Raw genomic sequence first — 14,677 nt, forward strand, 5'->3', positions numbered from 1 at the left:
GGCCTGAGTGGACATTAACATCACAAAAAGACTAACATCACAAATTTTCTTTTCATTTTCTCTCTAATCTTCAACATTCTTATTCCCCTTTTGTTTTCTCTTTGGATTTGTGTTCTTCCTTCTCTCATCAACACCAATCTTTGTTAGAACCTTAAACTCTCGCATATGTTGTCTCATGAATCTCACAGTCATGGAAAAAACCTCGCCGCCGAGAAAGGAATTCCCCAAATGCGAAACCATAATGGATCTGGAGAAAGTAGGTATGATGTATTTCATCTCAAACAGATATGTCGATCCTTGTTAGATGTTCGTCCTTAGAAGGTTACTCAAAAAGGGTAATAAATAGATCCATTATCTTGAACAACTCTGGTTTCTTCAGTTGCCTCTTTGTTGTTTGCCACATGAAGCTTGTCCTAATTACGGGTTCTTTTCTGTTTTTTTTTTTTCATCTTGAAGCTTGCTGAGGTTTTCTCAAAGGATGTCATATCTTTCTTGGCTAGCTGTCAAAAATTGGTTCCACGACCGTGGGTCATTGATGACTTGGACAACTTCCAAGCCAAATGGATCAAGAAGCCTTGGAAGAAGGTAACTCATTTGTTTCCTTCTTTATCTAATACATTGTTTAGACTTCAGAGGTCCACCACTTCACCAAAATTCATTGTTTATATTCTCGTACTCATTACAGGCAGTGATTTTTGTTGATAATTATGGTACCGACATAATTTTGGGTATTTTGTCGTTTGCAAGAGAGTTGCTCCTTCGTGGAACTCAGGTAGGTACTTTTGACAATGACCGAGTCTTTCTCCACAATCTACTGAGTGATGCAGAGTATACTCTAAGTTGTTCTTTCTCTTTTTATTTCATCTTGAAGGTGCTTCTAGCTGCTAACGAGCTGCCAGCTATCAACGATGTAACATATACAGAGCTTACTGATATCGTGTCTCAGGTGATGAATGAAGTAATTCTTGATTTTAACTAGTTTAAAAAAAAGTGAATCTGATTCATTAGACTTAATCTACCAGTTGAAGGATGAGAATGGCCAATTGTTAGGTGTTGATACTTCAAAGCTTATTAGTGAAGCGCAATCAAACGAAGTATTTAACTAATCTTGGCTTAGTTAACTTAGCAGCCGTTTTATTCAGGGTTGAGGAATCGAGACAAACCTTTATGCTCAGTTTCAAGTGTGATTCTCTCAATATTAGAATAAGATCTCACCTTATCCAAGATCTTTATTGTATAGATTGTATGCTTGAGTATATTCGGTAGTTTAGATTCTCTTGTACACACTATATATATTGACATATCAATGAGACTAACTCCTCACGGAGATTTCATAGAATCTTACATGGTATCAGAAGCAGCGACCTAAAACCCTTCATTCTTCTTTGGTTTTACGCCGCTCTGTTTCGATCCTGCTCCGCCCTTTCTCTCTTCTTCGTTTTTCTCCTTCCTCTGTTTTGCTCTCCTCTGTTTCTTTCTTCTTCTCTTGCTAACAATGGCCACCACGTCTCCTCCAAAGAACGACAAGACATTTGGCATATCCCAGTCCGTCATATTGATGGCTCCTCCTCTCCGCCGACGTCAGACAAAGCTCAATGGCAGGAACATGACGGACTGGTCAAGATGTGGATTTTCGGAACCATCTCTGAATCCATACTTGACACAGTTCTCAAAACCAAGTGTTCTGCACGAGATCTGTGGCTGGCAATCGAGAACCTCTTTCGTGACAATAAGGAGGCTCGTGCCTTGCAGCTTGACAATAAGCTGCGCAATCTCTCTGTTGGTGATCTCACCATTCACGAGTATTGCAAGAAACTAAAGTCTCTCTCGGATCTCCTTGCTAATGTGGAATCTCTGGTACATGAGAGAATTCTGGTCATGCACATGCTCAACGGACTCAATGACAAGTTTGATTCCATTATCAATGTAATCAAACACAAGAGTCCCTTTCCATCATTCTCTGTTGCTCGATCCATGTTGATCATGAAAGAAGAACGTCTCAAGAAGATGATCCGACCTGCACCCGCCAATCCTCATCACCACTCTGCTCCTGACGTGTTGTACACGTCTTCTGATCCAGCCCTGCGCTACACCAACAACAACAACAACTACAACCGTGGTGGCCGAGGACGAGGACGTGGCGGTCGCCACAACAACAACAATCTCAACCGCGGCGGACGATACAACAACAGTGGCGGTTCCAACACGTGGTCCTCACCTCCTCAGCCACAACCATCGTGGTCATATGGGGCACCGTACCCTTACCCATACGCGTATGCTCCACCACATCCCCCTCAGCCTAGCTACTATCATGGACAGTCGTACGTGCCACCACCTCTGCATCATCACCAGCACAACCCTCCATCTGGTGGTCTCCTTGGTCCCCCTCCACGACATAAGAGTGAGACTCACCTTGCGCACACGACGTCATCTACGGCTGCAGCGGAGCATATCCCAACGGCTCTCGCCAATGCATTCAACACAATGAGCCTGCAAGACCCCTATGATCCGAATTGGGTGATGGACACCGGTGCAACAAGCCACGTCACCGCTCAACAAGGTAACCATCATTCTGTTTTTAGTTCGAACTCTCTTCCTCTGATCAAGGTCGGTAATGGCTCTGTCGCACCTGTTGTTAAAGTTGGTCATGGGGGCATTCCCTCATCTTCTCGTTCCTTTCACTTAAATGACGTTCTTGTATGCCCATCTATGATTAAAAATCTTATCTCTGTTCGCCGGTTTGTAACGGATAATCAATGTTCTGTTGAGTTTGACCCTTTTGGCTTTTGTGTTAAGGATCTACCAACTCGAACTCCCCTGCTCCGGTGTAACAGTCCTGGACCTCTTTACTCGGTGTCACCGTCTGTCAACCAAACTCCGTTTATGGCTCTCGCAACCGGTGATGTTTGGCACAGGCGTCTGGAAGATCTCAGTAATCAATCTCTTCGTCGTTTAGCAGCTTCTTCTTCTTCGATTTCCAGCAATAAAGGCGTCAATAGTCCTCTGTGTCACGCCTGTCAACTAGGCAAACACACAAGACTGCCATTCTTTTCCTCTTCTACTGTTGTTTCCTCTCCTTTTGATATTATTCATTCAGATTTGTGGACCTCTCCTGTGACAAGTTCTAGTGGAATAAAATATTATTTGCTTTTTCTTGATCACTTTTCTCAATTTGTATGGGTTTATCCTCTTAAACGCAAAAGCGATGTGTTCAACCAATACTTGCACTTCGCGGGTTATGTTAAAACACAAGTCAATCGATCCATCAAAGCTCTTCAATGCGATAATGGTGGCTAGTACAACAACCATCCCATGCTGGACTTTCTTGCTGCTGAAGGAACAGCCATTCGGTTCTCTTGTCCTCACACGTCGCAGCAAAATGGCAAAGCAGAGCGGATGATCCGCACAATAAACAACATTGTCCGCACCCTGATGGTTGAAGCCTCCATGCCGCTGCACTTTTGGGTTGAAGCGCTTCACACAGCCGTGTATCTGCTGAACATTGTCCCTTCTGCGGCGATAAACAATGAGGTTCCTCTGTCTTGTCTTTTTAACATTCCCGTTTCGTACTCTCACTTGCGTATCTTTGGTTGCCTCTGTTATCCAAATCTACTTCCGGTAACACCTCACAAACTCGCACCTAGATCAACAGCATGTGTCTTTCTTGGATATCCACATGATCATCGTGGTTATCGTTGCCTCGACCTCTCCACTCGCAAAATTATTTTTTCTCGACATGTCATTTTTGATGAAACAGTGTTTCCGTTTTCCTCACCTACGCAGCCTAATGAACAGCCACAGACCGTGCCTTCTGTGCTACCATCACCAATACCTCAGATCATTCCTCTCCCACCTCCTCAGCCAAATATGCATCCTCCCGTTCCCGTCACTGCTCCTCCACCTCCTCCATCAAATACACAGCCCACTCCAACCCCATCACACCCCATGACCACTAGAAGCCGGAGTGGAATAACGAAACCGATACATCGACTTAATCTCAATGTATCGACGATATCTCCACTTCCCTTCTCTCATATTCAGGCTGCCAAAGATTCTAACTGGAACAGAGCCATGACCTCAGAGCATGGAGCTCAGATTAAAAACAGGACGTGGGACCTTGTTCCGCGGCCAGTGGCTACTAATATTATTCGATGTCTGTGGCTTTTCAGGTACAAGTACGATGCACATGGAAATCTCGCACGGTACAAAGCTCGCCTGGTCGCCAACGGTCGTTCTCAACAAATTGGCGTGGACTGTGATGAAACATTCAGCCCTGTGGTTGAACCGGCGACGATACGCGCAGTTCTTGGCATTGCATTGTCTCGTGACTGCCCTCTACATCAACTCGATGTCAAAAATGCTTTCCTTAATGGCGATCTTGACGAGACGGTCTACATGCATCAACCTCCCGGGTTTGTTGATCCTCTGAAACCCAATCACGTTTGCTTACTGCGCAAGTCATTGTACGACCTTAAACAGGCTCCGCGTGCCTGGTACAATCAGTTTGCCACATATGCTAAACGGATTGGATTCACGCAAAGCAAGTGTGATCAGTCTCCGTTTGTCTACAATCGCAACAAGGAGCTTGCGTATCTTCTGCTCTACGTTGACGATATTGTACTCACGGCGTCTTCCTCTCGCCTCCTTCAATCAATCATCTCTTCCCTCCATACCGAATTCAAAATGACGGACCTTGGCAAACTACACTACTTCCTTGGCATTGCGGTCTCACGAGATGACTCGGGACTGTTTCTGCAGCAACGACAGTACGCCACTGAAATTCTTGCTAGAGCATCCATGTCTAACTGTAGTCCTTGTCTTACTCCGGTGGACTCTAAGCTGAAGTTACCGGCTGATGCTGGACCACCGGTTGCTGATGCGACATTGTACCGCAGTCTCGCGGCCGCTCTCCGACCGGATATTGCATATGCCGTTCAACAAATTTGTCTCTACATGCACGATCCTCGCGAGCACCATTTCACCGCGTTAAAACGTATTCTACGTTATATCAAGGGCACCCTCACACATGGTGTACGTATGTATCTCTCTAAGGTGGACAGTCTTGTCGCTTATTCGGATGCGGATTGGGCTGGTTGCTTCGACACAAGACGATCCACCTCAGGCTACCGTGTTTTTCTTGGTGATAATCTGATTTCCTGGTCGCCTAACCGTCAACAAACAACTTCTCGGTCTAGTGCTGAAGCAGAGTACCGCGGTGTCGCTAATGCCGTGGCAGAAACTTCATGGCTACGCAATCTATTCCTGGAGCTCCACATACTGATGTCCAAGGCCACAATCGTGTATTGTGATAATGTCAGTGCTGTTTACCTCTCCTCCAACCCGGTTCAACATCAGCGCACCAAACACATAGAGATTCACATCCACTTTGTGCGGGAACGTGTTGCTCTTGGTCAGGTTCGTGTGCTTCATGTTCCGTCTGCCTACCAGTATGCTGACATCTTCACCAAAGGATTGCCGTCTCCCTTGTTTCTCGACTTTCGTTCCAGCCTGAGCGTTTGTCAACCTCCCGCTCTGACTGCGGGGGCGTGTTAGAATAAGATCTCACCTTATCCAAGATCTTTATTGTATAGATTGTATGCTTGAGTATATTCGGTAGTTTAGACTCTCTTGTACACACTATATATATTGATATATCAATGAGACTAACTCCTCACGGAGATTTCATAGTTACATCTCTAAGTCACGTTACTCTCTTTCTTTCTTTATTGGATTAATGAAAAACATTTGTTTGTCACTGAACAAAAGAAAACAATTTTAATGGATACCCATTTAGCTTATATAAAAATCAATTTACTAAGTGGGTTTAGTTGGATAAATCCATTTTATTCCATTAAACTATTTTTGATATATGGGTTTATATGGGTAAAAAATTTTACACTTACCCATATATTAAATGGGGGTTTTATACCCAAATTAACATCCCTAGTTCTGTGTTTAATGCTTCTTTCTTCTGACTTCTCATGAACATCCTTTTTGTTATGCAGGTGAAGTATGTTGAAGTAGCACAGTTTCTCCGAGGACGACTTTACGACTGTGTATTTAAATACAATGAAGTTCAGAGTTGATTATATTCCAATAAACTTCACTCTTGACTTCTCCGCAACTACGATTTTGTACTGAATCATCCATACTATATACTGTATCATCATGCTTTATAAAAAGGAGAGACTTAAACCTTCCAAATCAATATAGATTCCTGATAAATACAAAACAAGAAAACAAAACAAAAAAAATGATAGGGGAAAGCCCCCGAAGAAAAAGACTTGCAGTTCACTCAATCGAACCTCAAAATAAAGGAAGTGGGATCAAACTGGGAGTATAAACACAGTGACAACATTGACCAAGTCTAGAACCTATATGAATCTTCGTGCATCTTCCCTGGCAATATAGATGCAAGCCACTTCACTTTTATTGCCGCTATTAATATTTGAATTTTAATAACATATACAAAAACTGCTATCTAAAGTGACCGACCTATTTCCTCTTTTGTTTTCGTGTTAAACTTAAATCTCCATTTATCAGATTATCTTTTTAGCTTACTTCGCTTATACAGACTTCACACAGAAGTCCAACACGTTGACTTCCAAAATAACTCTAAGTTAATGACCTAACTGCCTAAGAAAACCAAAAACTTGATTTCTCCATATGTATAATATATAATCATGTCAAAAACATATAGAAGCAAATACATAACATATATCAAAGAATACAACAAAAAAATCTTAAAAATTATTTACCAATTTGCAATAAATTGGTTTACAAATTTTGCCGACTTCATGTTGATGTCAAACGAGTAGACATCAACTAGCCTCTATGAAGAGACTTCCCTTGAAGTCTATTTTGTGTGGTCGATTTTTGCAATTACAATTTAATAAAGCAGACACCATATGAAGTCTACTAGGATAGTTGACTTCTTTGTTGTCTTTCTTTGTTAACTTTTTGGTCAGTTTTGCAATTAAAAGGATATAACAGAGTAGACTTCTTAGAAAGTTTCAACAATATAACTTCGATTATAGTCTAATCTGGTTATTTTTGCAATTGACCAAACCATTGACTTTGTAGTACACTTCTATCAAACAAGTAGACTTCATCTATCCGTCAACTAAAAAAAGTAAACTTCGTTGTGGTTAGTTTTGTAATTGACCAAGTTTGACTTTCGCCAATTAGACTACATACGAAGTCTCCATGAATGTTGACTTCGTTTGCAGTCTGCCATGGTCATTTTTGGGGTTGACCAACATTTTAATTTTTTAACTAGTAGACTTCTTTTGTAGTCAACTAATTAATTTTATATCAATAATATTACGGTCAATGCTTTTATTTTGGTCAACCCCAAAAATAGCCACTATAGAAGTCTACTATTTTATTATCCTAAGAAGACTTCGTCCGACAGTCATAAGTACAAAGTCAAGAATTTGGTCAATTACAAAAATACACCTTAGTAGTCTGAAAACAAAATATCCGACAGAAAGATTATAATGCAGTCTGAACCATATTTTTTTTGTTTTCAAATGAAATTAAGGAGACTGAAATTTCAGTCTACAGGCTCGAAACTCAATAAATTTTTAATTGCAAAATTGACCACATAGTAGACTTTACATGATATTATGACGGTTATACTAACAAATGAAGTCTAATTTCGCATAAAATCAAAGAAAATCATGAAATCTACCGGAAAATAACCTTATCAGTGGTTGTTTCGCAATGTCAAGCACCGAGGACATCGCCTTTAGTCACCATGGAAGGAAACCCAGCACCGATTTAATCAATATCCAAGAATCATGACATATAACAAGATGAATGCAATTGCAAATTTTCTTGGATTAAAATGGAGAGGAGATGGAAGAAAATGAAGTTCTCATAGCATTGGTGTTATTTAAGCTTACAAATTCAGGTTGTTGAAGCTTTAAGAGCTTCAAATTTGGTTGTTCATGGTTGTTGGAAAATTGATGGCGGTGGCACAACCGTAAATAAAAAAAAGAAGATGAGGATATGGATGTAATAAACATTTTCGCAAGAAATTCAAATAAATCAGAAATAATGACATTTTTGTAAATGTAATGAATGGTTAAGGATTTAATAGGAGAAAGTGGCAAATGTTGGAGAGAGATAAAAAGAGGTCTAGCATTGCAATTGACTCAAGTTAGGAGTCTAATTTTGCAAGTCTCCCCATAATCTTCTAATAAGTAAAATGAACAAAAAAAATATTTAAATCCCCCATCTTTGAAAATATAAAATTAAAAAAAAAAAGATTCTTAAAAGGAAAAAGGTATATTTTGTTATAGTTTTATGAAAAAAATATACTACACATAAAATTTGGTGGTATATTTTTATTATATTATTTTGATATATTTTCTGTAATAACAAAATTATTTAACTTGGTGGTATATAATTTTCTTGTATTTTTTATCTTATAAATTTTTGTTGCTATATTTTCTTTTTGTAAAATTATAAAAATCATTTATCACTTTTATTTATTTATCAGAAATACAGAAAAACAAAAACAAATATTATTTTAGTAAAAAATTAAAAAAAAATTAAAAAAAAAATTAAAAAAAAGCCAGTCAATGCCGGTCAACATTGGTCAACGTCGGATTCTAACCAACAAAACACTGAAGTTAAATGTTTATGGTGTACACATAACCTATATTTGTTTATGCATGTCCTTATGTGATCTCAATAGTTCATGTAGTTAATAAGAAATTTATATTGTTTGCATGTGTGACCATGTGTTGGCGTATACTTCACGTAGCTTGCAATCATTTTTCTTATATTTTTCTAACAATGTTGAAATTCAAAAAGCAAACTATACAACAATTTTTTTTAATGAAATATATTTGATGCTAAAACAAAAAAATGGAAGGAATATATTTTTGTAACAATGTTGAAATTCAAAAAGCAAACTATACAACAATTTTTTTTTAACAAACTATACACTATATAAGAAAAAAATAAAATAAAGTAAAAAAAAATAGAATGTTAAATTTGAAATTAATAAGAATGGCATGTGTCACAAAAGTACAGTGTCAAATGTCACATTGTGAGACAATATTAGAAAAAACCTTCTCTTATTATATAAGATGTGTTCTTCGAATTTTAAAGCATAGAGTTTTCTTAGGGATGGCTTTGTCACAAAGCCTTTGTGTGATCTCAAATTGTTCTTTTTAATCAGCTTATGAGCATTACGAACGCTCCAGTCAACCATTTCGATGCGGGGATCAGGCCAGTCTCTTGTACCCATTCTTGGTACGTGGGAGAGAAGACTGTGGCCATCCCTATTTCAAGCTTGATTGTAGCAAAGAATTCGCAGAGCTAACCATCTCCTTAGCGACGTACAGAATCTTAGAAGCCAATTATGACTCTGGTATCATAAGACTCGCAAGATTGGATTACATAAACAATATGTGTCCCCTAGACGCAGTGAATGCAACATTCCTTGACAGTGTACTTCCATTCGCTCCTCAGATCGAGATGCTAACAATTTATTACGGCTGCTAAAAACTTTCATCTCTTGATGCTTCTTACTTAGGAGAGCTTCATTGTGGAAGTGATAAAAGAGCTTCAACAAACTACTGTGACGAGAAACGTCTCCTCTCCTTCACTATACGACAGTAACGACCTTCAATCTGACAACTTGAGGGAAAATTGCAAAAAAGGTGTCAGTATACCAGTGTATGCATCGGCCTTGAACACATCGCGTCTAGATAATCTACAGAAGACTCTTCAAAAGGGTTTCCAGGTTGAGCATAATGGAAACTGTTCAAGGTGCATTGAATCTAAGGGTGCTTGTGGATGCAATCAGACTTCAGGAAATTTGTCTGCTATTGTAAGGATGGGTCCTATGGAAGTAAATCAGCTCATATAAGCTAATTAGGTGAGAAAAGATTCACAGACAAGACATTATGTGGAGATGTACGCACTTGGCGTGCCAAAAAAATCTGTAGTTAATATTTTGTTGATCCACCTCTGTCTCCTTTAACCCCGCAGAAACCGACAGCCGGACTAGATCGGATCGCTGCCTTGTCTGACCCTGATATACACCATGTTTCTCCTGATGCTCCTGATGGAATCCTAGATTGGAAGATCCCTTAGGACCAGACGAGGATTCTCGTCCAAACTAGTATGTCCCTAGACTTGGGAGACCCTTTATGACTGCCCTTAATCGCCCCAACATTACTAGCACCCCTCCTCGTATCTCCCAAAACAGCACCCTTCTAGCTCATATGTTGACCCTTCCCCTGATCCTCCTCCGAGCAAACCAAGTTACCTCCTTAAGCAAACCCTAGAGACTGTGGGCACATCGTCTCATCATGACACAAGTTGAAACAAACTTTACAGCAACCATATAACCGCTCAAAAAAGAGCTTAACAATCGTTTCCTCACCTTTAAAAACTCAATTTGTTTCAAAACATAGAGGCCTTAGACCATCAATGGTGACCTGCACACACCCTCTATCTATATCCACATCTTAGACGGTACCCAAATAAGATCCAATATCTCTAAAAGTAGGATCTGCTAAGAACTGAATAGGAACATCAGTAACACGGATCCAAAACTCAAGAGACAACGAATAAGCTGGATCCACCACTGGTGTCCACCGAACCAAAGAAACTATCCAACAGTCGAAATATAATGGTTCTATCTTCAAAACTTCAATAATATAAGCCTCCACATCAAAATCAAATTGAAATTTTCTAGATCCCAAATCAACACCAGCAACCCTCCCCTCCACTTGCCAAATACGTGGCAACATGATCAACATAGACTTCATATCCTGCATTTGAGGATTAAAGCATCACCCAATCACTGTCTTTGAATACCCATCAATGAGAGCAGAGTTATCAAAATAATAGATTTTGATCTTCATATTAAAGTGTGCATTAAAGTTATCAAACCATTTATTTGACACAAGTGCCAAGTGAGATAATGTAAAAATATTTTATATTCTATGTGGTCTATGTGTCTTTCTGTTTAATAATAAAGTTTAAATTTATATTTAACGATGTGGATTCTAATATTAAAGATGATACCGCGATGAATCGTTTTCAATAAGTAAATTAGAATTCGGGTGTATTGATAAACCCTCTTCCCTTCTTTATTTATATTATATAAGTAATATATATATATATATACATATATATATGTTGTCTATGTATTATAAAGTGGTGCTATTACGAACATTACGACCCTTCAAAGGTGATTGTATATATATGTATATATATGTGTAGTTGTTGAATCTCTATGGTAACATTTGTGTTCTCATACAGAAACACTATCAAACCAAATACACACCAGAAAAAAAAAGAGATTAGTGATCTTCATCAAAGACAGAGCCGGCCCAAGACACACTTCATCAGCTTGCGGCCGCAAATTATATAGTTTCAATTAGGTCTTCTTTCACAGAAATTTTGTTTAGCCTAGTGGTATAAGCAGTGGAAGGGAGAGTAAGATGTCACTAGTTCGACTACCAAAACTCATACTTATTTTTGTTTTCATTAATTTTTTTTAACAAGCCTAAAAATGTTTTTGGGCTTGTGGCCTCATAATTTTCTGCTAAGGCTCTGATCAAAGATCACGTGAAAGGTTAGTTTAATGGATTCATTCTCAAGTATAATCAAGCAATGAATCAAGGTTAGTTTAATGGAATAAAATGGGTTTATCCAACTAAACCCACTTAGTAAATTGATTTTTATATAAGCTAAATGGGTATCCATTAAGATTGTTTTCTTTTGTTCAGTGACAAACAAATGTTTTTCATTAATCCAATAAAGAAAGAAAGAGAGTAACGTGACTTAGAGAAAGTATTACCATTCCAATATTGAGAGAATCACACTTGAAACTGAGCATAAAGGTTTGTCTCGATTCCACAACCCTGAATAAAACGGCTGCTAAGTTAACTAAGCCAAGATTAGTTAAATACTTTGTTTGATTGCGCTTCACTAATAAGCTTTGAAGTATCAACACCTAACAATTGGCCATTCTCATCCTTCAACTGGTAGATTAAGTCTAATAAACCAGATTCACTTTTCTTTAAACTAGTTAAAATCAAGAATTACTTCATTCATCACCTGAGACACGATATCAGTAAGCTTTGTATATGTTACATCGTTGATAGCTGGCAGCTCGCTGGCAGCTCGTTAGCAGCTAGAAGCACCTTCAAGGTGAAATAAAAAGAGAAAGACTCGGTCATTGTCAAAAGTACATACCTGAGTTCCACGAAGGAGCAACTCTCTTGCAAACGACAAAATACCCAAAATTATGTCGGCACCAGAATTATCAACAAAAATCACTGCCTGTAATGAGTACGAGAATATAAACAATGAATTTTGGTGAAGTGGTGGACCTCTGAAGTCTAAACAAAGTATTAGATAAAGAAGGAAACAAATGAGTTACCTTCTTCCAAGGCTTCTTGATCCATTTGGCTTGGAAGTTGTCCAAGTCATCAATGACCCACGGTCGTGGAACCAAGTTTTGACAGCTAGCCAAGAAAGATATGACATCCTTTGAGAAAACCTCAGCAAGCTTCAAGATGAAAAAAAAAAAACAGAAAAGAACCCGTAATTAGGACAAGCTTCCTGTGGGAGACAACAAAGAGGCAACTGAAGAAACCAGAGTTGTTCAAGATAATGGATCTATTTATTACCCTTTTTGAGTATCCTTTTAAGGACGAACATCTAACAAGGATCGACATATCTGCTTGAGATGAAACACATCGTACCTGCTTTCTCCAGATCCATTATGGTTTCGAATTTGGGAAATTCATTTCTCGGCGGCGAGGTTTTTTCCCATGACTGTGAGATTCACGAGACAGCATATGCGAGAGTTTTAACAAAGATTGGTGTTGGTGAGAGAAGGGAGCTGTCAGATCCTAAGAGAAAACAAAAGGGGAATAAGAATGTTGAAGATTAGAGAGAAAATGAAAAGAAAATTAGGTCGAATCAGATCCCAGATTTTAGTCATGTTTGTGATGTTAATGTCCGCTCAGGCTGCGGCAGCTGACAGATCACATAAAAAACTAGGTTTGACTTGGAGAGAAGTATATATATGGTAATTGATACGCATTCAGTTAGGTTCAGCTATCGGTTTGGTTAAATTATCGGTGAAATTAAAATAATATAATATTAAATTATTAATGGTTGATGGCATAACAAAGTCAACCGCCAATAGTATACAGAGAAGTCTACTTAAACAAAATTAAATCAAATAATTTTAGCCTAATCAACCTTTTCTTGTTTAATTTGACTCGTTTATATCTAAATTTATTTTATTTCAATGCAAGAATTCTATATGGTTATTATTTGATTAATAGTTTTATCAAATTCATTTTTATATTTTTAAATAAAAATTTAAATTATAATTAAGGAGTAGACGTCTTTTTATGTCTTCTTGTTGACGTCAATTTGTAATCCACCTTAAAAAATATGGTGCAGACTTCCTCGGGTTATATATGTCATTTTGGCTTTTGTTTTTTGTTTGGTCGTAAGAGAGTCAACTGTAATTTCAGTACCATTAGTGGTTATGTTTCTCAAATATCGAATATAGGGTCTACTTTTGCATTCACCACCAAATAAAGGTATATGAAATGCAATTGCCCCAAAAATTATTCATTTTGTATCATTTGCTAATAAGTAATTTAAACTAGTATCATATATATTTTTGATGCTATTTAATTGGTGTAAAACAATTTTAAACAATTTTTTTTTATCATAATATGATTCACCCTCCTAACCGTACAATATCAATCTAATGTCCTTTTGATTCACATAATATCTATCTCATACCGAAAATTCTACCTTTGACAACGATCTGAGGCCTGAAACGACTGCATCTTCTGCTCTTTCGGACTTTGATAACTTCGTGCTTATTTCCTTTAATTCTAGTTTTTAGATATTCTTAGAGAACTATGTTAACCTTTTTTTAATCAAGTATAGAATGTGTAAAATTTGGTTATGAATTGTGATCTTGTTGTTGATCGATTCTCTAATCTTTTTCTTCCCAACACAAAATTAATCATTAACAAATGAACTAGTGAAAAATTTAGGCGCACCTTGGCTTTTCCTAAAATTTACCCTAACATTTATATTGGCTCTGTTTGAAGCCTTTGTTTATTACATTGGTATTGCCCAAATTAATAGAAGGACACGGACATAAGAAAATATCAGCCTTCCTTTTGTTTATTACATCTCTGAATCTTCATAGCTCCTAAAATTTCACAGTAATTCTATATGGTTATTATTTGATTAATAGTTTTATCAAATTCATTTTTACAAAACCAACTTTTGGTTTTTAATTATCTTCTAGATATATGCCCTTTCATGTAAATAAATTGAATTTTCATTATTTTCTTTCTTTCATTTTCTTATTAAAAAAAGAAATAGTTGGCAATGTCTTGTATATATTTCAAATGACATAATCTTATAAACCTATAACAAAATATACATTTTCCTTTATTATTATTTTTTTTGTATCTTCAAATGTGGGAGTTTAAACATTTACTTATTTATAAGATTATGTCTTGGATATATATCAAATGACATAATAAGTAAAAAATTACAAAAAAGTAAAAAGAAAAAAAATATTTAAAACCCCCGCCTTTGAAAATACAAAATAAAAAATGATTTTTAAAAACAAAAGGTAGATTTTGCTATAGTTTTA

General features: G+C 37.5%; 2 protein-coding genes across 11 annotated transcripts; one reads left to right on the forward strand and one right to left on the reverse strand.

Annotated features, from left to right (window-relative positions):
- The first annotated feature begins 5 nt into the window (after positions 1–5).
- LOC147925596 (damage-control phosphatase At2g17340-like) lies at positions 6–6,208 on the forward strand. The gene is made up of 5 exons (XM_087492399.1): positions 6–335; positions 457–585; positions 686–772; positions 872–946; positions 6,006–6,208. The coding sequence occupies exons 1-5, from the start codon at positions 288–290 to the stop codon at positions 6,084–6,086; spliced, it is 420 nt and encodes a 139-aa protein (XP_087348525.1). The 5' UTR covers positions 6–287; the 3' UTR covers positions 6,087–6,208.
- On the reverse strand, positions 5,824–13,039 carry LOC147925597 (damage-control phosphatase At2g17340-like). Of its 10 annotated transcripts, none has more exons than XR_015584968.1 (6): positions 12,666–13,039; positions 12,416–12,544; positions 12,229–12,315; positions 12,091–12,176; positions 11,831–11,894; positions 5,824–6,052 (listed from the first exon to the last, which is right to left on the reverse strand). XR_015584968.1 is itself a non-coding variant. In XM_087492403.1 (5 exons), exons 1-4 carry the CDS (start codon positions 12,711–12,713, stop codon positions 11,850–11,852), a joined length of 309 nt encoding a protein of 102 aa, XP_087348529.1. In that variant the 5' UTR covers positions 12,714–13,039; the 3' UTR covers positions 5,824–6,052; positions 11,831–11,849. The 10 variants fall into 10 exon arrangements, 4 of the variants coding, with proteins under 4 accessions (XP_087348529.1, XP_087348528.1, XP_087348527.1 ...); XR_015584967.1 differs by lacking the exon at positions 5,824–6,052 and adding an exon at positions 8,892–10,796; XR_015584971.1 differs by lacking the exon at positions 5,824–6,052 and adding an exon at positions 8,892–10,796 and having other exon boundaries at positions 12,741–13,038.
- Positions 13,040–14,677: the final 1,638 nt, after the last annotated feature.

Source organism: Camelina sativa, chromosome 16, assembly GCF_030686135.1.
Source record: "Camelina sativa cultivar CO46 ecotype springtype chromosome 16, ASM3068613v1".
Lineage (NCBI taxonomy): Eukaryota > Viridiplantae > Streptophyta > Magnoliopsida > Brassicales > Brassicaceae > Camelina > Camelina sativa.